The following is a 25,030-nucleotide window of genomic DNA, read 5'->3' on the forward strand; positions in this document are numbered from 1 at the left end:
ATGCAATCACATTATTATTATTATCATCATCATCATTATTATTATTATTATTATTATTATTATTATTATTATTATTATTATTATTATCCTGCCTATCTGGCTGGGTTTCCCCAGCCACTCTGGGCTGCTTCCAGCAAAAGATTAAAAGTACATTAAGAGAATTTAAAACACATCATGCATGTGATATACAAACAGGCTTGTTTTATTTAAAATAAAACATTCAACACCACTTGTGATGAAGCAGAGACCAAGCTGTGCGCTTGTACGCCACAGTGTATATTTTTTCTTTAAATCATTTTTATTTTTGTTTTGTTTTTACAATATAAAATTACAAAAAAATAAAAATAAAATCAATTACATATCCACATACAGTGGTACCTCGGTTTATGAACACAATTGGTTCCGGGAGTCTGTTCATAAACTGAAGCGTTCATAAACTGAAGCGAACTTTCCCATTGAAAGTAATGGAAAGTGGATTAATCCGTTCCAGACGGGTCCGCGGAGTACTCAACCTGAAGCGTATTAACCCAAAGCATGGGTGTAATTGGCTCCCTCTTAAACATCAGCATCATGTTAAAACCAAAGACTGACAACTTTGGTTCACCCTCGCCTTTCGAAAATTAGTTTAAAATGACTTTAACCTCTTGCTGGTTTTCTCAGCTCAACACCTCAGAAGTTGAGTCTTTTGACAAGCAGGCAAACAAACCATATAAAACCATATAAAAGTGGGGGGGGGGTGTCAGCAGGGAGGAGATTTCCCTGCAAGCCTCTGATTCGGAATAAAAAACAAAAGTCTTGTTGAACTTCTGGTTAAACCCAGTACCTTTGGGGAGCACATGCGTTCTCCGATAAATCTCTGCAACCTTAAAAGGTTGCAAAAAGAGACCTGAAGCAGCAGAAGAGACTCCTTTGGAAAAATCTTGGCTGCCCCCTGCCGTGCAGTTCAGAAAGCAGAACCTTCCAAAGTCTGTTCTGCGAATTCTCACCCGCTTGCAAAACTGCAGTGCCCTCACTACCTCCAGAGAGTGTGACTCAGAGAACGTCTTTACTGAAAAAGTTTTGCCTTTGCTCCTCTTCCTTGGGGTTTTCATCCACCTCGCAGGGCTCTGTTTGGCGGTCGGGCTCTGCCTCGGCCTCTGGATTAAAAAGTTGCTCTTCTAAGGCGGCCCCTCCCAAGCCGTACTGCTCATCGTGGGCGGCCGCTTCTTCAGGCGACACATGCGGAAGCCCCAGGACAAATTTTGCAAATCTAGTGCAGGAGAGATTATAAAGCGCTGTATACAAAAGTGCCGCTCGGAAACTCTTGTCCACCACACCCACTGCGTTCTTAGCACCGGCAATATTCCCCACATCTTTCAATACACGTTTTAGAGCACATTTCAAGTGGGGGGGAAATGCGCAAAGCAAGCATGAGTTCAGCACTGGTTGCCAGTTACACCTGGACTACGATGAGGAATACTTGCTGGGACAACTAACAGATGGATAGTAGGAAGTTGCTCTCAACCAGGCATCCCCAAACCGCCGCCCTCCAGATGTTTTGGCCTACAACTCCCATGATCCCTAGCTAAGAGGACCAGTGGTCAGGGATGGTGGGAATTGTAGTCCAAAACATCTGGAGGGCCGAAGTTTGGGGATGCCTGCTCTCAACCTTCTTTCCATCTCTTTCCGTTTTGTTAATTATTTTATCTTACTGAATTTGGGTAAGAATTGCACGCGGGTGAAGGTGATGTAACGGCCCCTGTGTGAACGGCAGGGAAGGGGAAATCTCTCAGTACTAGTAGTAGTAGTAATAAATTATACCCTGCCCATCTGGCTAGGTTTCCCCAGCCACTCTGGGCAGCTCCCAACAGAATATTAAAAACACGATAAAAAAATCGAGCATTAAAAATTTCCCTAAACAGGGGTGAGAGGCTGAGAGGTGAAATGGACTGTTATGAGCTGGCAGGACACACCCTTTTCTGTATTGGACAGAAGATATATCTGTGAGAGAAGATTCTGTACTTACCTGCCTACTTACCTGTCTCTACTCCCGTACCTTTTCTCTGTTCTTTCATTCTTTTGCTTTTTGTGTGTGTGTGTAATTAGTTTGTCTTTTATTGCAATGTGAAAAGAGTCAATATAACTTTATCCACCACCCCCCAAATAATAATAATAATCCTGTTGCAGAAGGGCAGTTTATAACTTGATTAAAACTCAACAACTCAGCTTAGTAAGCGGGACCTAGATTCAGCCTACACCAGGGACGGGGAACCAGTGTCCTTGCCCCCAGGTGCTGTTAGACTCCACCTCCCATCAGCCCCAGCCCTATGGCCAATAGGGATGATGGGAATTGTAGTCCAACAACATCCGGAGGGCCACAGCTTCCCCGCACCCCTGGCCTAAAGCAAACGAATGCTTCCTTAACTTCCTTCTCATACAGACTCGCTTTGGGGGGAAAGCCACCCCTTTCCTTCAGAAAGCTACTTTGTGAATAAATTCTGCCTCAAGACTCTCACCAGCTGCAGGCTTGTGGCACTGCCATCAGCTAAGATCCACACTTACACCTCCCCTGCTGCTTTGATGAAGAGTTCTGCGCAACTCTGATGAAGAGTTCTGCGGAACTCAAAAGCTGGCATGCTATTCTGTGAAATTTTGATTGGCCTAAAGAAGAAGAAAGTTCCTACCTTTGTGGCGACTGCAGCTTCACCACTGCTACCCACGAGGGGAAATCAGGGCGACGGCAGAAGGTTCGTAGGTCCTCCAAGGCCTTGAGGGTCTCCTGTTCACCTTGCTCCCGATACTCTTCTTCAGTCAGGTAACGAACCTCCAAGTTTCCTGATTTGAAGAGCCGGCTGGCTTTTCTGAAAAGGAGAAAACAAAAGGCTATAGCTGGCAGATCGAAAGCTGCTCTGTGGATTTGAAATGCAAAAAAAGCGTGTGACAATGGAGAATTAGAACTTGCTGGTAGCCGCACTGTAATTGATCCTAAACAAGACAGTGTTGTCCCCATCAGGCTGCAGACCATATACAGTGGTACCTCGACTTACGAACGACTCGACAACCGAATTTTTCGACTTACGAATGGGGGTAATGGCCGTGCGCTTACGAATGTCTCGACATCCGGAAAAAAACGTGGCAGTTTTAGATAGGGATTTTTCGACTTACGAATTTTTAGATAGGGTTGCTTCGACTTACGAATTTTCAATGCATTCCTATGGGAAATCGCTGTTCCAATGGCGCTTTTCGACTTACGAATTTTTCGACTTACGAAGGTGCCTTCGGAACGGATTAAATTCGCAAGTCGAGGCACTACTGTATATAACACTAGGGAACAAGGAAGGAATGTTTTAAAATAAAAAATAAAAATGCTACAAGGTGAAAAAAATCCAAGTTTTCCCTTCTCCTTAGTCCTGCATTTGCAAATTAAAGCACTGATTAACTTTTAAATTATATTTTAATCTAATTAATATAATAAAAAATTGATAAAAATTAAAATACTGCTTTACTTTTGGGGAGGAATTCAACATGGTGCTATGTTGGCCATTCCATCTGAATGGAGTAAGTCCTCTTCTCCTCTCTGGAGCCAATTTGGGGAAGGCACAGGGGCCAGAGAAGTTGAGGGAAAGCCCCATTGTGGGAGCCAAGGTCCTTGCAAGGTCCTTCTGTGCATGGAACTTATTCACTGACTCCTGCCCAATATTCCTATTTTTATATGTGTGCTCCTAAAATAGCACCTGCCTTTAAACCACTCACGACATCCTTTGCTGGGCACCTTCTTTAAAAGGCAGAATGGAAAACAAACAGTCCCTTCTTGCGAGTTGTGAAAGCAGCTGCACTTAACAACCAAAGGGAAGATGTGCTGGAAAAGGTGCGCTTGTGATTTATTTTAGAATGCGCCGTCTGTGCAATCTTGTGTATTATCGACAAGAGAAGCGTACTGTTCTGCCAAGGAATACATCGAATGTAACAGAGGGAGGCCCATATTAAAGTATGACCATGACAAACTCCCACCCAGGCACCTTCCAACCCATGCTTTCTCCAGAACCAATAAAAATAATATTAAGTGGCATGATCCAAGCCAACACATGTGGGCGGATCTTGTATTCCATACACAGTGGGAGGAAACATGTCCATTAAAGGGGGTTGTTCATCCAATGGTTTAGCAGCCCCAAAGGATACTAACCTGCCAATGTAGCCGAATCCTCTAAGAGGATAATGCAGGATTTTTGAACACAGCATGGTGACGATGACTGCATAGGCAACCACTGGTATGGAAATGCCAACATAAATAAAAACCAAGCCTATAAATTGTAGCGTCCACATCAGAAGGTTCATACTTTGTTCACTCTTGAGCGGCCCATGCTTGTAACAGAAACCAAAACTGATGGATCCGACTATCAGGCAATACCCTGGAAAAGCAAACGACAAATCCATACAAAGATCAACAAGGAAGAAACTCTACTTCCTTAGCCTATTTCAAGCTAGCCAATTGCCCCTTGCCCTATTAAGAATCAGTTCTAGGAGACCAGGCGAAATGACTTTTGCAAAGTCTGCTTTCCATCTTGTGGAATAAAGAGACCCCTGCAGGCAAGTTCACACATTCGGTTTCCGGTGTAACCCCTTTATATGAATAAACAACAATTCATTTTTTAAAAAAAACCTAAGGGAAGATTTTAGCATCTCATTTGGACAAAACTTAAAAAAGAAACTGAAGTGAGCTCAATTACAAAGCGTGATTCTTTCCCTATTTACTTGAAGCAAGTCCCTATTGCCTTCAGCGGAGCTTACCCCCAATGTAAGTGTGCACAGGATTTCAGCCTAATCGCAATGTCCCACAACAATGGCCATTGTTTATCGGGCACCCTGCTCATCACGGTAAACCGTGGGCAATAGTAGGTAACGGTACCCCTGACCGTTAAGTGCAGTTGTGGTCATCTCACTTTACAGGCCGATGGACCCAGTGTTTGTCCGCAGACAGCTTCTGGGTCATGTGGCCAGCATGACAAAGCCGCTTCTGGCGAACCAGAGCAGTGCACGGAAACACCATTTACCTTCCCGCCGGAGGGGTACCTATTTATCTACTTGCACTTTGACGTGCTTTCAAACTGCTAGGTTGGCAGGAGCTGGGACCGAATAACAGGAGCTCACCCCGTCGCGGGGATTCAAACTGCCAACCTTCTGATTGGCAAGCCCTAGGCTCAGTGGTTTAACCCACAGTGCCACCCGCGTCCCTTTGGACAATAGTTTACTGCAGGGGTCCCCAGACTACGGCCCGTGGGCCAGATGCGGCCCAATTGGCCTCCCAATCTGGCCCGCGACGACCCCCGCTGCCGCCGCCTGCTCTTACGGCGCGCAGCGCGGTGGCGCAATTCCAGATCGGAAAAAAGCGCTGAAAATTGTTTGTGCGCATGCGTATGGGCCTCTCCCAACCCAGAAGAGGTCATTTCTGGTGCACTTCCGGGTCGGGGGAGGCCCATACGCATGCGCACAAACGATTTTCGGCGATTTTTCCGACCTTGAAGCGCACCACCGCGCCAGTAAGTGTGTGTGCGCATGTGCACGGGCACGCCCTCCCCCGCCCTCGGGCACTGGCCCAAAGCCGGGTAAGTCTGGGGACCCCTGGTTTACTGTGACCCTATTGGTCTCATCCCCTTTGCTCTTTCCTGCTATTGCCAGGGAGAAACAAACCATGATCGCTGGCTTAGTGTTACATCCAAACAAACCACTATCAGTAAGGCAAGTGCAAACCTTGGTTACAGGTCGTGGTTTGTGAAACAAAACCATGACCCTCAGTTTAGATGTAGTGCTAAACTAGAGGAGAGTATAGTTGTGCTCATGTCCTGCTTACAAGCTTCCCATAGATCTCTGTTTGGCCATTGTGAAAACCTGGAGCTGAACTTGTTGTTACTATTATTATTAATAACATACCTGGAGGCCTCAGGGCGGTTCACAAAAAAGATCACAACATATATAATCAGAATAAAAGCAACAACCCAATAGTACCCACCCACCCCCCTCGGGAAAAGAGCCACATTTTAAAAGGGTATAGGATGTCAAACAGATCAACGAAAGGCCTGGTTAAAAAGGAACATTTTTGCCTTGCACCTACGTAAAGGTGTATAATGAAGGTGCCAGGCGAACCTCCCTGGAGAGAGCATTCCACAGACAGGGAGCCACTGCAGAGAAGGCTCCGTTCTTGTGTTGCCACACTCCGGACCTCTCGAGGAGGCACACGAAGAACGGCCTCAGAAGATGATCTCAGGATCCAGGTAGGTTCATATGGAAAGAGATGGTCCTTGAGGTATTGTGGTCCTGAGCTGTTTAAGGCTTTATAGGTCAAAACCAGCACTTTGAATTGGGCCAAGAAACTATTTGGTAGCCAGTGCAGTCGGACCAGGATCGGTGGAATATGCTCAAACCATCTTGCCCTAGTGAACAAACCTGGCTTGCATCCAAGCCAGGAGAACTTCTCTTACGGTTCTCAGATATTGCGGCAAGGAGCAAAATAAGCAAGATTGCTGGGTTCACAAGGAACCATTAACTATGACGGGTGAACAAAGCCAGTGGCTGCAACTTTAAAACCTTAGAGGGGTTTTAAATTTTTCATTCACTTTCAGTTTTCTATTTCTGTCCATTCTCTTACCTAGCACATAGTGTGGGCAGTGATGCCACAGCCATTTCAGATCCTCTTTCCACGTGTAAAGAAAGTAGAGGGAAGAGAACCAGCAGCCGCTCATTAAAATCCAGAAAGTGCTTACCTAATAATGATGGGGACGGGTGGAGAGAGAAGATAAAAAGGGAAAAGGATGAACAAAAATGGCAATTTGTTTGTTTGTGCATACACTAGTGGCCAAAATTGTGGAAAGCTTTTGGAGAAAGTGTATTTCCGAGGTTTGATGGCCCATAACACCACTTTTTTGGGGAGTAATACCATAAAACTATATATCAATGGAAAGATATATAATTCTTCATTAAATTATCTTTCCATTGATATATAATTTTATGGTATTACCCCCTCAAAAAAGTGGTGTTATAAGCCATCATTGCCAAAACAAGATGGCTCTCTCTAAACAGTCCTTTTTCTGGTTATTTGGCTATAACTTTTGATAGAATACAGATAATTAAACAAACCTTGTTGCCTTACATTCTTCCTTAAATTATCTTTCCATTGATATGTAATTTTATGGTATTACTTCAAAAAATGCGGTGTTATGAGCCATCAAACCTCAGAAATACACTTTCTCCAAAAGGTTTCCACAGTTTTGGCCACTAGTGTACATATAGGTTCATGCGCACAGGGCCCGCCATTTCCTAGATACGACAATCTCCCCCCCTCCCCCTCCAAAACCTGACACAAAACGCAGGCCATTCGTCCGACAGTATGTTTCAAACAACCGTCTCGTAAATCAGAAGTCAAGTGAACAAGGACGTCTTATCACATTTCCTAAAGGCTGTGCGAATGTGCGACAGAGCTGTCATGATCATGTTAGCACCCTTGTCGACACATTAACACAATTGGGGCGCAGGGGTCACATCGGCCTGGAATGTGGAGGAAACCGGATGCAAGAGTCGCAGCTTTGCCTGAAGCAGGTAAATATGCTGCAAAGCCGCAAAGCCGGAAGTGACTGTTCCAGTTTTTCAACATTCTTTTGGAAGCCAAACGTCCACTTGGGCTTCCACAGCTTCTGATTGGCTGCAGGAGCTTCCTGCAGCCAATCAGAAGCCCACTTTGGTTTCCGGACGTTTTGGAAGTCAAACGGACTTCCGGAATGGATTCTGTTCGACTTCCAAGGTACGGCAACACCCCTATAATTTTTCAAAGCTCCTCTAACGTCTCTCGTGCAACTTCCTGCTGCCGTTTCCCTTTAAGTCACACGTGAAATATGTTGGCAGTTTGCTAATATTATTCCCCAGTGCCAGGATGATGCTACTGGATTACAACTTCCCATCTTCTCTGCCCCACTGGCCATGCCGGTTGTGGGCTGCTGGGAGTTGCGTGAAGGGGGAGGTAAAGCTGCACGCACAAAGCCTACTCTGAACATCCTTCCACCCTGTGTGGGAAGCTCTGAAGGGGGATTGTAGGAGAACTTCCTGCTCCACACAGGAAGTTGAAGGATGGAATAGGTGAAGCCAGGGATTTGGGATTCAGGGCAAAGCACACACTGGGATTCCAGGCTAGAGCAGGGGCAGACAACCTAAGGCCCGGGGGCCGGATGCGGCCCAATCGCCTTCTAAATCCGGCCCGGGGATGGGCTGGGAATCAGCATGTTTTTACATGAGTAGAATGTGTGCTTTTATTTAAAATGCATCTCTGGTTTATTTGTGGGACATAGGAATTTGTTCATTTTTTTCTCTTCAAAATATAGTCCAGCCCAAAATATAGTCAGAGGGACGGTGGACCGGCCCATGGCTGAAAAAGGTTGCTGACCCCTGGGCTAGAGTGACCAGGCTATTGTTTGCATAATCGTTTGTCCCATGATGAAAAAGAAAACTATGTCAAGAATTATACAAAGGCTTCATTTACCACTTGCTCCTGCCTTAGACTCACCCACTAAGCCAAGGCCTCCAGTCGTTGAGGGACTACAACTTCCATCATTCCTGATCGTTTAGCTCGGTTGGTTAGAGCATGGCGCTGATAACGCCAAGGTTGCCGGTTCAATCCCTTCCAACTCTACAGTTCTATGACTTGCTACCTTGGCAGGGCTGGTGAGAGTTGAAGTCCGCCAAAGTCTGCAGGGCTACAGGTTCCTCCAAGAAGAGGTTGGAACGAAATAAAGAACCATTGTTTCAGTGGAGCTTCTTGGAAGGACAGAATAATTAATTGCACAAATAAGGTCAGAAATTTGGCTGTGACGTGTTGCTGTTTAAAGGAATCATACGTCAATAACATCATTTCTTTCAGGAGCCCGGGAATAGACGAAAAGCAAATTGACTTTGAAAAGCAAACTGACATTGAAAAGCAAATTGACATTGAAAAGAAGAGTTTAGCATCGATACACTTTTCTAGCCTGTTTCATGTTATCAGTGGTACACTTACCTTGGGAATAAATCTTTTAAGCATCAAAAGGAGAAAGACTAGAGTGGAAAGGACACCGAATGTGACTCCAGCAGAATAATAGAATGTGATACTCCTGTTTTGAGAGCAGAGGGGTGCTGTTAGAACTTTTCTGGATGGGCAGGTGGCTTCAGACACACAGAAATGCAAAAACACAATTTTACTAAAACTTTAGAGGCCTATGGGCGAGGATACCTATACATAGCACATTATCTGACCTTCCCTGAATATAGGGAGCACCCTCAATCTCTCTCTGTCTCTCCCTCCCTCCCTCCCTCTCTCTCTCTCTCTGGGCCCTGCATAGTCTCAGCTCACAACCCCCCCTTTTTTTCCTCCTAAGCTCTGCTCAGGAAATATTAACATGAGTTAGAGGCATGGGGTGACTGGCTGCCTCTGACTCCAATTCACCACTCCCACCCTCTCCATTTCCAACCATCCCGTGCAAGGATCCCAATCGTACAGAGCCTTCTACCTGTGTTCAAGCAAACAGGTAGAACTCTCCCCCTTCAGACTTTCCCTGCTCAACATGGGAAGGCTGGAAAGCCAAAGACCGAGGCTAGCTGCCTTTTTTTGTCTCTCATCTCTCGCTTTCTTAATGGATGAGCTGTCTAGCTGTCTCTCCCCAGCAGGCGCACTGTTTGCAAAAAGGTTTCAAAAACCACCACGGCTACGATATGTTTCTTGGATCAGATTTTGTGCGATGGAAGGGGGAAGGTCTGTGCAAACAGATTTCCTGCAACTCTGGATCAAACTCTGTGCAATAGAAGCCAACATATTTAAGGCACAGGTCTCCCCTGATCATATATATACAGTGAGAGACGAGTGGTTGGATTTTCAGAGCAAAAGTGGTGCATTGGGGAGAAGACCTCAACCTTCCCCTATGCCCACTAACAAGGGTTTATGTCTCTAAAGCCTATTCCCCACCGCAACCCGTGCTTTTCTTCCAGCCAACAGAGCACCACTTTTTTCGTGAACAGCAAGTTAAAGTCATAAGGGATACACCCAGTGAAATAGAGCTGGCTCTCACCTGCTCAGATTGTGCGCAAAATGAAAGAGAAGGACGCCGGTGAGAAACAGCAGAAAGAGTGTCCGATCCAACACTAGAACAGAACAAAAAAAAAAAGGGGGAAGTCCAAGCTGCTTCATTTTAAAGCAAGTTGCCCCCTTATTGTGCATCCTTCCGATAACACAAGCGCACTTCATGAACAGATTAAATAAAGTGACTCACTGTTTAGTTTTGTGTGTACAGTGTAGGGTGTTTTTTTCATAGGCTGCACCCAGAAACAGGTTTCCTCTCCATACAGGCTCACTGATATTGTGGTTTCGTTAGACACACCCGGTTGCCAAATATTGTTAAACAGGCACTTGAAAAAGGCAAGCAGATTTTCAGAGCTTTGGCAATTTTGTTCCTCTGGGATGGACATCACCTCGAATGTTTCGGTGCTGCTAATCTTCACCTGTAAAGAAGATACCTGAATTATTCCTCAGGACAGGAGGAAATAACAGAGCAGGGATGAGCAACAATCACATAACTCAGGGTTTCCCAAACTTGGGTCTCCATCTGTTTTTTGGACTACAACTCCCGACACCCCTAGCTGGCAGGACCAGTGGTCAGGGATTATGGGAGTTGTAGTCCAAAAAACAGATGGAGACCCAAGTTTGGGAAACTCTGAGATAACTTTTCCAATGTAATTTTGCCTATAGCAGGGACGGTGACCTTTCAGGTGATGTTGGTACTCCAACTCCCATCATTCCCTGCCAGGGCAGCAAATGACAAGGGATGATGGGAATTGTAGATAGATAGATACCGTAAGTAGGTAGGTAGGTAGGTAGGTAGGTAGGTAGGTAGGTAGGTAGACATGCTGCTATCTCCATTGCCCTCCATGAGCTGGAGGGTGCAAAATAAGAGAGAAGCAGAACATAAAAGAGAAACAGAGCCCTGCTAGATCTCGCCAGTGGCCTATCGAGAACAGCGGCCTGTTCTCACAGTGGCCAACCACATGGCTGAACGTAAAAATGAAAAGCGTAATGCTGGTGGTCAACAAAAGAGGTTTAAAGACTCTCTCAAGGCAAATCTTTAAAAAATGTCGTATAAACACAAACAACTGGGAAACACTGGCCTGCGAGCGCTCCAATTGGAGAACAGCCTTTACCAAAGGTGCCATGGGCTTTGAAGACGCTTGAACTCAGGATGAAAGGGAGAAATGAGCTAAGAGGAAGGCACGCTTGGCAGACCCTCACTGTGATCAAACTATGTCCCCACTGTGGAAGGACGTGTGGATCCAGAACTGGCCTCCACAGTCACTTACGGTCTCACTGTTAAAACCGTGTTCATGGAAGACAATCTTGCTCGGCTACGAGTGATCGCCAAAGAAGATGCCTCTGGAAAGCCCCACAACCCCTGAGCACAACAGCCTGCCACTTTTCCCAGCAACCTCCAAGGACTGGAGGGAAAAATCTGAAGCATGGAGTCTCTGCTCCACAAGTCGTGGAGGCTCTACTTCAGCTTCCAAGTTGTGGAGCAGGAGGAGAATAGCAATAAAGGGGGAGCAACTTCAGGTGCTTCTTTCTCCTTGCTCACGTGTAGGATCTATGTGCGAGCAGCATGCCCCAATAGGGCTTCTGCGAGGGACCAGGATAAGCTGGTTTGATTTCCGAGCTAAAATATGCTAAGCCACACTCTTATCAGCCTTCTGTTTCAGCCGTTATCTCTTAACGCAAATAGCAGAGCTGAAGAAGAGAACCTTGGATCAAAATACCTTGGGGGTGGAGAGCTATCGCCTTTCGCAGCAAGGATAGTTAGACTGTGACTCTTCGCTTGTTGCTAGTCTATGGTTCCCATCATGCCTGATCGCTGGCCATCCTGCCAGAGGCTCATGGGAGTTGGAGTCCAACAATATCTGGAGAGCCACATCGCTGTATTACCCAGAAGTGGGAGCTACTTATTCCATGTTCCCACTCTTTTCAGAAAGTCTCTGTGTTGAAGGCACTCTGACTGAGCCCAGAGGGACGGATCTATGCAACAAACTGATTTATCGGTTATTCTGTCTCTCCAGAGGAGCTTGGGAACTTTAGGTCTGCGGCACGAGGCAGATTTCCCTTACCTAAACTAAAATTCCAAGGATTCTGAGCACAAAATCAACCTAGGCTTGCAGTGGAGATGTCTACATGCCGTGCGGTCCTGTACATATCTAGTCTCAGGTAAGTCCTATTGAGTGCAGTGAGACCTCCCAGGAAAGTATTTGGGATTTCCGCCTTAAGACGCGTACCAGAATACTGGGAAGTTAAGTCCCATCAAACACAATGCCTTAAATCCCATTGTCCAAAATTTCCACTGGAATCTGCTCGCTGACCTGCAACACAGACTCCCAAAAGCAGATTTAGCTGTACATCTGCCTTTCCTCTCTTTTTTTTTATTGTTTTATTAGTTTTTTAAAAAAGATAAAAGTCAACTAATGAAAACCCAAAAGGTAATACAAATTCCAAAAAGTAAGTAGATTTCTTACAACACAGCTTCTATTATGACTTCCAGTCTCACCATCGAGGGTTCTGGGTTACTTTTATGTAACACACTTTCCGTTATCACTCCAGTCTTATCCCGTATCATTAATTCTATAAGATTTTCTATGTTTCTACAGGGGTCCTCCTAAGCCTGCCAGAGAATTCACATATTTACAAATTCACATCTTTAAGACATTTTCTGGAAATATCCCACTCTCTAATACAGGCATCCCCAAACTTCGGCCCTCCAGATGTTTTGGACTACAATTCCCATCATCCCTGACCACTGGTCCTGTTAGCTAGGGATCATGGGAGTTGTAGGCCAAAACATCTGGAGGGCCGCAGTTTGGGGATGCCTGCTCTAATAAATGTTTGCTCTGTATTACCTCTAATTCTTCCCGTGATCTTTGCTAATTCTGTAAATTCTAATAATTATGTCTGCCATTCCACTTTGGTTGGGATAGAATACAGTACCAAGATTCTTGCTGCCGCCTTTCCTCTCAATATATTGTTTTGCTGTTAGAGAGAGACACTCGCAGCTGAGAAATATTTATGATACCCTATGCTGTCGCTGATTTTCCCATTTGTTCCTGCGCTTGTCTTGCAAAGAGGCCCACTCAAAAGAAAGGTGTTGATATTCATCACTAAAGTTCCCTACCCACAACAGAAAGGAAAGCACGGCTCACCTCCCATATTCTCCTACACAACACCCATTCTGGCATTTCCGAATGCCAACATGTGGCAGTTGTCTTCCAATACATTAGTCTCCATTGTGAGAACTGTATTCTTTAGGGAGAAAAACAGTCACTACATTCCCTTGGGATAAATGAGTCAAGGACTGGGGCTGTACCTGAATAGTTGACCAAATATTTTTCAACTGTATCTTTCCATGCGGAATATAGCAGTAGCAAGCCAGTTCTGAACTACGGCTGTCGTCCGTCATCTCCAAGTGCCTACAGTTATTCTCTAGACGGAGAAAGAAGAGGGCGTCACAAAGTTTGGAGATGCATGCAAGTCGCTCATTTTTCTGCTGCAATATGCAGTATACACCGATTTCCCCAGTTACAAACCCTGATAGGCAGCGTATTTTTTAATAAGTGTGATATGCCGGCACTGCAAAATCCACTGCTAAGCCCCCAAATTTTTACCGCTGAGACTGTTCCAACAGAGAAGCTGTTGTGACTCTTCCTGTCCAATCTTCAACAGGTGGCCAGAATAATATGATTCCAGTTTTTCCCCACTTCTCCGTCTCAGCAAAAAATAGATGAATGCGCTTGACTGTGTTAGGCTGCAGGCATGCAGCCCACGAAAAACTGCATTGGTGCAACTGCCTGGCCTGCAGCCCCACTATAAGGCTGGGAGTAAACCGGGAGCTGGCTTTTCATGTTGTAACTTGAAATCATGCTACACTATTCAGGCTACAATCTTAAGATCCCTGGGGCCATAAGATCTGTGTGTGTTTCTGAAGATGAGAAGATGCATTGCTCTTGCTACTGTGGAATAACATTCAGCTTCGTCATATCTGGGCTTAGGGGAAAGTACTGTCTTGGGCCCAGTCTTATTCAACATCTTTATCAATGACTTGGATGATGGACTTGAGGGCATCCTGAGCAAGTTTGCAGATGACACCAAATTAGGAGGGGTGGCTAATACCCCAGAGGACAGGATCACACTTCAAAATGACCTTAATAGATTAGACAACTGGGCCAAAGCAAACAAGATGAATTTTAACAAGGAGAAATGTAAAGTACTACACTTGGGCAAAAAAAAATGAAAGGCACGAATACAGGATGGGTGACACCTGGCTTGAGAGCAGTACATGTGAAAAGGATCTAGGAGTCCTGGTAGACCACAAACTTGACATGAGTCAACAGTGTGATGCAGCAGCTAAAAAAGCCAATGCAATTCTGGGCTGCATCAATAGAAGTATAGCAACTAGATCAAGGGAAGTAATAGTACCACTGTATTCTGCTCTGGTCAGACCTCACCTGGAGTACTGTGTCCAGTTCAAGAAGGATACTTGTGAGGGACAGGGGATATCGCGAAGTCCCTCCCCTCCTGAGTTCAAGCCCGTCCCCGAGCAAAGGGGAAAGCAGGGAGAGTTCCGATTCCAGTGGGGAAGCAGGAAGTCGTGTCCGAGGCTCAGGCAAGGTAGAGGAGCCAGGGTCCCAGGTGGGACAGGAAGGGGCAAGCAAGGGGGGAAGACCCATCCCTCCAACTCCAGAATTACGCAGGAAGAGGAGGGGCAAGAGGATGGGTCTGCCAAAGCTTTTGTGTTGGAGAAAGACGCGCCAAAAGCCATTAGGAGGTTCTGAAACCGACTGACAACATCGCTCCGTGTAAATAGCAATGACTTGAGCACTGTAAATACGCAGCACCAATAAAAGAATAAAATGCAGAGCTGTGTAGCGTCGTTACTCTGAAGTAGTCCACTCCGGCCACTGTGACAGCAACCTCCTAATCATTTTTGGGCTACTTCGGAGTTGCCGGGATGAGCGTGTCCGAGGCGGAGAAGTGGCGGCAGATCGCTGAGCAAGCCCAGCTAGAACTGCAACAGCTGTCGCTGCAGGCGCAGGGAGAATTGAAGGCAGCTAAAGAGGAGACTAAGAAGGTCCAGGACGACCGGCTACAACTTGCGGAACAGGTGAGAGAGCTCCAGGAAAAAGAGCAGCATTTAAGGGCGGTGGCGGTAGACCTCCAAAACAAGCTGGATGCAGAGAAAAACAAGGCGGGAGGGGCTCCCCAAGTCCAAGTGCTGCCAGGAAGGAGAGCAGGGACCCTTGTAAGCAAGTTCAATGGAGACCCGAAGGAGTTTCAGGGCTTTGAGACTGAGATCGTGTATGCTCTTGAGCTGCACCAGAATGAGTTCCCCGATGATGAGCACAGAGTAGCGTTTATTGTGGAACATCTCACCGGAGCAGCCAGGGAGTGGCTAAGACCATTAATCGCAACCAAGAATCCTTGCATGAAAAATGTCCAACAATTTCTAGAAGGTTTGAGGACGATGTATTCGTCCGATAGTCATTTGGACCAGACTAAGGAGGAACTGCATAATTTACGCCAAGGAAATATGACAGTTCGCGCATATTGGGCGAAATTCACCATGCTGGTGCACAGACTGGGGTGGGTTTTGGATTCGCCTCCCATGCAAGCTGCGTTTTACTTGGGTTTGAGCGAGGAGGTGAAGGATGAACTCTCGAGAGGTCCAAAGCCCAGTACTATGGATCAGCTGAGCAAAGCAGCTCTGGCGGTGGGGGTGAGGCAGGAATCCCGGTGGAACGACAAGCAAGCGACGCGCGCAAAGCGGGCTTGGTTCCCACGGTCGCAGGAGAAGCCACTCCCTCAACAACCCTTTCAGGCCACGCCTGGAGCCAGCCAGGACCAGGAGCCCATGCAGATTGATAGCGCGCGCGCGCGGGCTTTTCAAACCCCAGCGGCGCCAAGACGCAAGGAGGGAAGGGGCGGGAATTGCTTTCTCTGCAACTCACCCCAGCATCTCGTCAGAGACTGCCCACATCGCAGGGAGTGGCAAGGAAAGGCGGGAACGGTGGTGCCCTCCCCCACTGACGCAGCACCACAGCAGGGAAACGGGAAAGCCTGGCTGCAGGAGACAAGGGGCAGCAGCCAGGCACAGTCAGCAGACAACAGCCCCAGCCCGCCCACCCGCACAGAGAGGTGCAGAGCCAGCCCACCCCTCCCAGAGCAGGAGTGGTTCTAGAAGTGACGCTAACGCTCCCAAATGGCTATCCCCTGACGGTCCTCGCCTTAATTGACAGTGGGGCGTCCGCCAACTTCTTCTCGAGAAGCTTTGCAGAAGAGCACCAAATCCAGCTTTTGCAGTTGGATTTTCCTCTGCACGTAGCAACCATTGACGGCAGGGAGCTGCTGGGAGGGGCCATCACACATCAAACCCCCCCCATGAGAATGACGGTGGGAAGGCACTCAGAGACACTGGCGTTCAACGTCACCACCATCTCAGACCCCCCCATCGTCTTGGGCATGAGCTGGCTGGCGCGCCACGACCCCTCCATCAGTTGGCACCAGAGGTGCATCACGTTTGGGTCAGACTTTTGTCTGGAACATTGCATGCAGCACCAACCAGGGGAGGGGCCTCCGATAGCCACGGTGGCCACCATGCATATCAAAGGGGGTGAGGCAATACCCAAGCAGTACTGGGACCTGCAGGAGGTCTTCAGCGAAGCGGAGTCCGACCACCTACCCCCGCACAAGCCTTTTGACTGCCAGATCAACCTGGTGCCAGGGGCGACGATACCCCCAGCCAAGCTGTACGCCATGTCAGACCAGGAGCTGGAGGATCTGCGCGCTTTCATCGACAAGAACCTCAAGCGGGGGTTCATAAGGGAAAGCAAGGCAGCAGGGGGCAGCCCGGTCTTCTGGGTGGACAAGAAAGACACGCAACAGCGCCGTCTTGTGGTGGACTTTAGACGGCTGAATTCGGTGACAGAGCCCGTGGCTTTCCCCATGCCCAGAGTGGATGATCTCCTGACAGCGGCACGCAGGGGCAAGATTTTCACCAAGCTGGACCTAAGGGGGGCGTACAACTTGATCAGGATCCGGGAAGGAGATGAATGGAAAACCACGATGTTCACGCCTCTGGGCTCTTTTGAATATCTGGTGATGCCCTTCGGTTTGCAAGGGGGCTCAGCATGCTTCCAGGCCTTCATGCACCACGTCCTGGGGTCCCTCCTCTTCAGGAAATGCTTGGTCTTCCTAGATGACATCCTTATCTACTCGAATGACCCAGTGCAGCATGTGAAAGATGTCAGAGAGGTGTTGCAACGCCTGAAGGAGCACCACCTGTATGTGAAGCTGGAGAAGTGCAAGTTTCACACCAAAGAGGTGGACTTCCTGGGCTACAAGCTGTCAGACAAGGGGCTGGCGATGGACAAGGACAAGGTGCAGGCCATCCTGGACTGGCACAGCCCCAGGACGCGCAAAGATGCCCAACGCCTACTAGGCTTCGCTAACTTCTACAGGAAGTTCATCAAGAACTTCTCTCGCGTTACGGCTCCCATCACGGACTGCCTGAGAGGCAAGCAGAAGTTCAAGTGGACACCAGAGGCGCAAGCAGCGTTCGAAAGCCTCAAGAGAGTGTTCGCCTCAGACCAAAACCTGTTCCATGTGGTGCAGGACGCGCCCCTACGCATTGAGACAGATGCTTCTGAAAAAGCTGTGGGCGCAATTTTGTTGCAACTGGACGCCAACAGGGAGTGGAGACCCTGTGCCTTCTTCTCCAGGAAGCTGACACAGCCTGAACGCAACTACACAGTGTTTGATAGGGAACTTCTTGCGATCTACGCTGCGTTCCAGCACTGGCGACACTTCCTGGTGGGCGCGAAGCACCCCATCCAGGTGTGCACAGACCACAAGAACCTGGAGTTCTGGAGAACTGCCAGGGTGCTCAACCAGCGGCAGATACGGTGGGCAGAGTTCTTCTCGAACTTCAACTTCTCCATCCACTACATCCCGGGGGAGCAGAATGTCAGGGCGGATGCCCTCTCCCGCAAGCCAGAGTACATGGAGGAGGAGGCGCCACCAGCCCCAAGGCACATTTTCCCCCCGTCGGCATGGTCCTGCGGAGCAGCTGTGGTGAGCGAGGCAGAACTCACAGCACTGACGGCAGCGGATGAATTTGCCAACCGCATCTTCAGAGAACGGAGAGGGGGGAGGGAGCAGGCAAAAGACTTTGCAGAACGCAGAGGGCTGCTTTTCTACAAGGGTGCGCTGTACCTACCCACCACCCAGCTTCGACGTACGGTCCTCAAGCAGATGCACGACAACCCTACAGCGGGGCATTTTGGAAGGGACAAAACCGCTCACCTAGTCATGAGACACTTCTGGTGGCCAGGGGTGCGGGAAGATGTTCGAGACTATGTAAGGGGCTGTACCACCTGCCAGCGGGCGAAGGTGGTCAGAGCAGCGCCACCAGGGTTGCTGGAGCCCTTAGCCACACCACACAGGCCGTGGGAAGTGGTGTCCATGGACTTCATCACAGATCTGCCTTCGTCCAGGGGTAAGACTGCAGTGTTGGTGGTGGTGGACCTCATGTCCAAAATGTGTCACTTTATACCGTGTGCCAGGGCAGTCTCGGCAGAAGAGACAGCCAAACTGTTTGTTGATCACATTTTCAGACTGCATGGATTACCTTTAAGGGTTATTTCGGATCGTGGCCGCCAATTTGTTTCCAGGTTCTGGCGGCGGCTCATGAACCTCCTGCAGGTGGAGGTCAGCTTGTCGACGGCTAGACACCCGCAGACCAACGGACAAGCGGAGAGGGTCAACGCCATTCTGCAGCAGTACCTGAGATGCTACGTCAGCCAGCGGCAAACGGACTGGGTGGATCGCTTGCCACTAGCAGAATTTGCCTACAACAATGCAGTGCACGTCTCCACAGGGGTGTCGCCCTTTAAGGCCAATTACGGGCGCGACCTCAGATCTTTCCCAGAGAGGGAGAGGGAGGAGGAGGAGGAGGAGGGCCCACAGGCTGAGGATTGGGCAGAGGAACTGGAGACGGTGCACCAGCAGCTCAGAGAACACTTGGAGAGGGCCAAGGAAGCGTACAAAAAGGGGGCAGATCGCCACAGGCGACAAGGGGAGGTCATCAGGGTGGGGGACAAGGTGTGGTTGTCCTCGGAGGGCCTTCCCACCAGAGGGAGGTGCAAAAAGCTGGCACCCAAAAGACTGGGCCCCTTCACGGTCACGCAACAGGTAAACCCGGTGGCATACAGGCTGGCACTGCCAGAGGACATGAGGGTGCATCCAGTGTTTCATAGATCGCTGCTGTCGCCGTACAGGGAAAGCAGCAGGCTCCGAGACAGCGAACAAACCCCCGAGGGAGGGGGGGAGAGGGAAGGCAGGGAGCAACTCAATGAGGCCACGGCCATCCTGGATTCAAGGTGGGGGGTGGGGGGACTGGAGTACCTCATGGCATGGGAGGATGCTCCACCGTCCCAGAATGAATGGGTCCCAGCCACTCAGATACAGGAGGAATTCTTGGTGGAAGAATTTCACGCCCTCTTTCCCCACAGACCCAAGCCCTGGCACATGGAAAGGGAGGGGGAGGAGGAGGAGGCACGGGAGAGCAGCTCACCATGGCGCTGGGAAGCGGAGTTTGAGGAACCAGAGGATGAGGTATGGGTGTCACCGAGATCCACCCAGTCAGAGGAAGGAGCAGATTGGCAGAACGTTTTTACCCCCACCAGCTCTGACGCCACGGACTTTTTGGGATTCCCGTCCGCCCAGGCGGAAGGGGGGGGCTCGCAGGACTGGGGGGAGGTATTCACACCAACGGGCTCGGAGAGCACTGAGTTCTTAGGCTTCCAGTCGTCACCGACACATGGGGGGGGCCTGGGGAGGGGTGAAGGAGAGCTTGGGAGGGGGGTGGATGTGAGGGACAGGGGATATCGCGAAGTCCCTCCCCTCCTGAGTTCAAGCCCGTCCCCGAGCAAAGGGGAAAGCAGGGAGAGTTCCGATTCCAGTGGGGAAGCAGGAAGTCGTGTCCGAGGCTCAGGCAAGGTAGAGGAGCCAGGGTCCCAGGTGGGACAGGAAGGGGCAAGCAAGGGGGGAAGACCCATCCCTCCAACTCCAGAATTACGCAGGAAGAGGAGGGGCAAGAGGATGGGTCTGCCAAAGCTTTTGTGTTGGAGAAAGACGCGCCAAAAGCCATTAGGAGGTTCTGAAACCGACTGACAACATCGCTCCGTGTAAATAGCAATGACTTGAGCACTGTAAATACGCAGCACCAATAAAAGAATAAAATGCAGAGCTGTGTAGCGTCGTTACTCTGAAGTAGTCCACTCCGGCCACTGTGACAATACTGACAAGCTGGAACGTGTCCAGAGGAGGGCAACTAAAATGGTCAAAGGCTTGGAAACAATGCCTTATGAGGAATGGCTTAGGGAGCTGGGTATGTTTAGCCTGGAGAAGAGAAGGTTAAGGGGTGATATGATAGCCATGTTCAAATATATAAAAGGATGTCATATAGAGGAGGGTGAAAGGTTGTTTTCTGCTGCTCCAGGGAAGCGGACACGGAGCAATGGATTCAAACTACAAGAAAAAAGATTCCACCTAAACATTAGGAAGAACTTCCTGACAGTAAGAGCTGTTCGACAGTGGAATTTGCTGCCAAGAAGTGTGGTGGAGTCTCCTTCTTTGGAGGTCTTTAAGCAGAGGCTTGACAGCCATATGTCAAGAATGCTTTGGTGGTGTTTCCTGCTTGGCAGGGGGTTGGACTGGATGGCCCTTGTGGTCTCTTCCAACTCTATGATTCTATGATTCTACTGCAACATGACTGGAAACAGCAGTTGAACAGATTAAAATATTTGGATCTTATCTTACTGATTTCGTTAGAGAAGGGATTGTTACTTTTAAAATTGCTCTCCTTGGCTGAGAAGTACCCCTAAACGCAGCACCCACCGCACAAACAAAAGTGTAAATGACTTTGGAAGGGCTGTAAATATTTCGACAAATTTCACATTAATAGGGCCATTAAATAATTGTTTTGCTTCAGTGCCCCACATGCTGCTTAAAAACAGGCAAGCTCGTGGCTAAAATGCACAAACTCAGCAGCTGCCAAAGACCTAAGGTCTAACTTCAAGTGACAATAAATGGATGGATATTAGGTAAATTTGGATTTGTGGGTCACTGTACCAAACCGTTTGGGAACCACTGCTCTAAGTCTTCCGTAACATCGGCCAACCCTTTTCGGGCACAAGTTCATATTGTCATGGGATTCTACCCAATATTGATCCAGAGTAGATTCCAATGTATAGTTAGCAGAGTAAAAACCTTAAACACGTTGCAGGATTCCCAAGAAATAGACCAGAGGCAATTAATATTTCCTTCAGCAGAGCTTTACTGCTATTGAAGGCAAATGAGCATAATGGTCACAAATCCAATAAATTCAGGATTGGCACCATCCATAAGAAATCCAGTTGCATCAGACTTAACTTAAATTTACAATAACTTGCAATAAATCTAAACCTTAACACTAAGCATACTATGTACAGAACACCACACCAGAAGGAAACGCGATAGGAAGTGAAACCCAGGCTCCTTCTGGCCTTACTTTTATAGTCAGCATGACCTTGACAGGAAACGTAAGAAGAGAACCAGTTTAAACCAGCTGTACTCAGCTTCTCTGAAGGAATAACCACAAACATCACGAACCTTTGGCTTGTTTCTTTCACACAGAGAAGCTTCCAGAACCCTCTTGAATTAATTGAATTTGTGGTAGACTACAAACTTGAACAGTGTGATGCAGCAGCTAAAAAAGCCAATGCAATTCTGGGCTGCATCAATAGGAGTATAGCAACTAGATCAAGGGAAGTAATAGTACCATTGTATTCTCCTCTTGTCAGACCTCATCTGGAGTACTGTCCAGTTCTGGGCACCACAGTTCAAGAAGGATACTGACAAGCTGGAATGTGTCCAGAGGAGGGCAACTAAAATGGTCAAAGGCCTGGAAACGATGCCTTATGAGGAACGGCTTAGGGAGCTGGGCATGTTTAGCTTGGAGAAGAGAAGGTTAAGGGGTGATATGATAGCCATGTTCAAATATATAAAAGGATGTCATATAGAAGAGGGAGAAAGGTTGTTTTCTGCTGCTCCAGAGAAGCGGACACGGAGCAATGGATTCAAGCTACAAGAAAGAAGATTCCACCTAAACATTAGGAAGAACTTCCTGACAGTAAGAGCTGTTCGGCAGTGGAATTTGCTGCCAAGGAGTGTGGTGGAGTCTCCTTCTTTGGAGGTCTTTAAGCGGAGGCTTGACAGCCATCTGTCAGGAATGCTTTGATGGTGTTTCCTGCTTGGCAGGGGGTTGGACTGGATGGTCCTTGCGGTCTCTTCCAACTCTATGATTCTATAATTAAAATAGGAAAGATCTCTACACATCAGATCAATACTTTCTGAAGGAGAAGAGGAGGAGGAGGAGGAGGAGTTTGGACTTGATATCCCGCCTTTCACTCCCCTTAGGGAGTCTTAAAGCGGCTAACAATCTCCTTTCCCTTCCTCCCCCACAACAAACACTCTGTGAGGTGAGCGAGGCTGAGACTTGAGACAAGTGTGACTAGCCCAAGGTCACCCAGCAGCTGAATGTGGAGGAGCGGAGACACAAACCCGGTTCCCCAGATTACGAGTCTACCGCTCTTAACCACTACACCACACATTACTAAGAAATGCAAGTTGACACATAATATCTTAGATCAAGATCATTGTGCCCTGAGAATTGTTTTGAAGCACCTGATGATGCAGAACCGAATCTCAAAGTTACAAACCAGCACAAAACTTTGGGAGAGACTTTGAGGGGATACAAGGCTTGCGGTTAACAGAGCTTCGGGTCAGTATTGTGGATTGCGAGATCACATGGTGCCTCGCACAAACATGTACATATATCGTATTACTGCAATATATACATGAAGCTATTTAGTCTCCCGTGTTCTGGATCACAGGCCAAGGGTTGATTTGAGATTTGCACACATCTAGAATATTTATGGGCAGCAATAACTGCCAAGACAAAGTACTGAACACACTACCAGAGAGAAAAAGTAAACACACAAGCCTATCCCATGTTTACACAACTTACATAAATCCCTACTGAATGGCCGTAGCAGGTATGGGGAACCTATGGGCATTCAGAACCATATAATCATAGTGTTGGAAGGTACCCTTAGGGTCATCTAGTCCAACCCCCATTAGTCCAACAATGTCTGACAGCACTACAGATTCTCCCGTCCCCAAAGTCATAGGCAGGAGTGGCAACTTGGATACAATTATTGTTGGGATAAGCCCTGCTCCTCTTGAACATGAGGCAGCACAAGTACACCATTTGACCATTTGAATGGCAAGGCCCATCAACTTGGGGGGAGGGCAACGGGACCTCAGCCCCCTAGGAGTTGGCTCCTATGGTCCTAGGACTGCAGCCTAGCCCTGGTATCAGATGCATGTTTACTCAGGGGTAAATCCGACCACCTTTCTCAACCTTGGGTCCCCAAGAGGTTTTGTTGGACTACAACGCCCATCACCCCTAGCTAGCAGGACCAGGGGTGAGGGACGATGGGAGTTGTAGTCCATCAACCTCTGGGGACCCGAAGCTGAGAAACGCCGTTCAGGATCGCTGCCCTCCAAGCCGCTTTACCTGCTAGCAATGCCCGCGCGCCACTGGACCGGACCGGCCGGGCCGCCGCTAGGGCGCACAGCACCAGCAGCAGCAGGCGTGCCAAATGCGGCGGCAGCCGCTGCCGGGTCGCGCCGGATCCCAGCTGCATTGCCCGTTGCTGTTTGAACAAAGCGATGCCTCGGGAAGCGCCGAGAGCCGCGGCGGCCGAGGCCTGGATGGAGAGTACCGACTTGGCCGGCGCCTGTGTTGTGCGCGCAATTGCGCATTGGTGGCGCCCTGGCGATGGGGGATCGGCTAGCCGGGGCTGGAGGAGGCGGAGGAGATCAAGGCGCTTCCTCGAGCGAGGTAGGAGGAGATATCACCCCGCAGTGGGAGTTTGGGAAAAGCAGTTCAAGGCTATGAAATTAAACGCGGCCCGAGGCAGTGGAGAGGGAGGCAGGGAAACGGGGCGGAAAATTCCTTTCCGGGACCTGGGGAATCCCCTCTGATGGCTCATTGGGTGACCTTTGGCCCGCCTCATCATAGAATATGCAGAATTGGAAGGGATCCCCAAGGGTCATCTAGTCCAACCCCCCTGCAATGCAGCGAACTTTTTGCCCAGTAATAATAAATTATTATTTATTCCCTGGCTCCCAGCAGAATATTAAAAACACGATTAAACATCAAGCATAAAATACTTCTCTAAACAGGGCTGCCTTCAGATGTCTTCTAAAAACCCTCTGCCTGGTTCCCTGTAGCTTTACTTCTTGCAGGGAGGGGACCTCCAGAAGGCCCTCAGCGTTGGACCTAAGTATCTGGGCTGAACGATGGGGGTGGAGACACTCCTTCAGGTGTACTGGGCCGAGGCCGTTTAGGGCTTTAAAGGTCAGCACCAACACTTTGAATTGTGCTTGGAAACGTACTGGGAGCCAATGTAGGCCTTTCAGGGCTGGTGTTATATGGTCTCGGCGGCCGCTCCCAGTCACCGGTCTAGCTGCCGCATTCTGGATTAATTGCAGTTTCTGGGTCACCTTCAAAGGTAGCCCCACGTAGAGCGCATTGCAGTAGTCTAAGCAGGAGATAACCAGAGCATGCACCACTCTGGCGAGACAGTCCGCAGGCACGTAGGGTCTCAGCCTGCGTACCAGATGTAGCTGGTAGACAGCTGCCATGGATACATAACTGACCTGTGCCTTCATGGACAGCTGTGAGTTCAAAATGACTCTCAGGCTGTGCACCTGGTCCTTCAGGGGCACAGTTACCCCATTCAGGACCAGGGAGTCCTCCACACCAGCCCACCCCCTGTCCTCCCAAAACAGTACTTCTGTATTGTCAGGATTCAACCTCAGTCCGTTAGCCACCATCCCTCCTCATCA

General features: G+C 48.6%; 1 protein-coding gene across 1 annotated transcript; it reads right to left on the reverse strand.

Moving 5' to 3' along the window:
* Positions 1 to 277: 277 nt before the first annotated feature.
* On the reverse strand, positions 278 to 24,131 carry NEMP2 (nuclear envelope integral membrane protein 2). The gene is made up of 9 exons (XM_035136164.2): positions 23,694 to 24,131; positions 13,386 to 13,501; positions 10,263 to 10,491; positions 10,062 to 10,134; positions 9,017 to 9,110; positions 6,623 to 6,737; positions 4,163 to 4,388; positions 2,664 to 2,840; positions 278 to 1,249 (listed from the first exon to the last, which is right to left on the reverse strand). Exons 1-9 carry the CDS (start codon positions 23,821 to 23,823, stop codon positions 1,033 to 1,035), a joined length of 1,377 nt encoding a protein of 458 aa, XP_034992055.2. The 5' UTR covers positions 23,824 to 24,131; the 3' UTR covers positions 278 to 1,032.
* Between the last annotated feature and the right edge of the window lie 899 nt (positions 24,132 to 25,030).

Source organism: Zootoca vivipara, chromosome 1, assembly GCF_963506605.1.
Source record: "Zootoca vivipara chromosome 1, rZooViv1.1, whole genome shotgun sequence".
NCBI classification, from domain to species: Eukaryota; Metazoa; Chordata; class Lepidosauria; order Squamata; family Lacertidae; genus Zootoca; species Zootoca vivipara.

Coding starts and splice junctions, on each gene's coding strand:
- NEMP2 (XM_035136164.2), bottom strand. CDS start 23,823: ATGCAGCTGGGATCCGGCGCGACCCGGCAGCGGCTGCCGCCGCATTTG. Junction 6,738..9,016: donor TTAAAAGATTTATTCCCAAG/GTAAGTGTACCA, acceptor CATCATTATTAG/GTAAGCACTTTCTGGATTTT. Junction 2,841..4,162: donor GGATTCGGCTACATTGGCAG/GTTAGTATCCTT, acceptor TCTCCTTTTCAG/AAAAGCCAGCCGGCTCTTCA.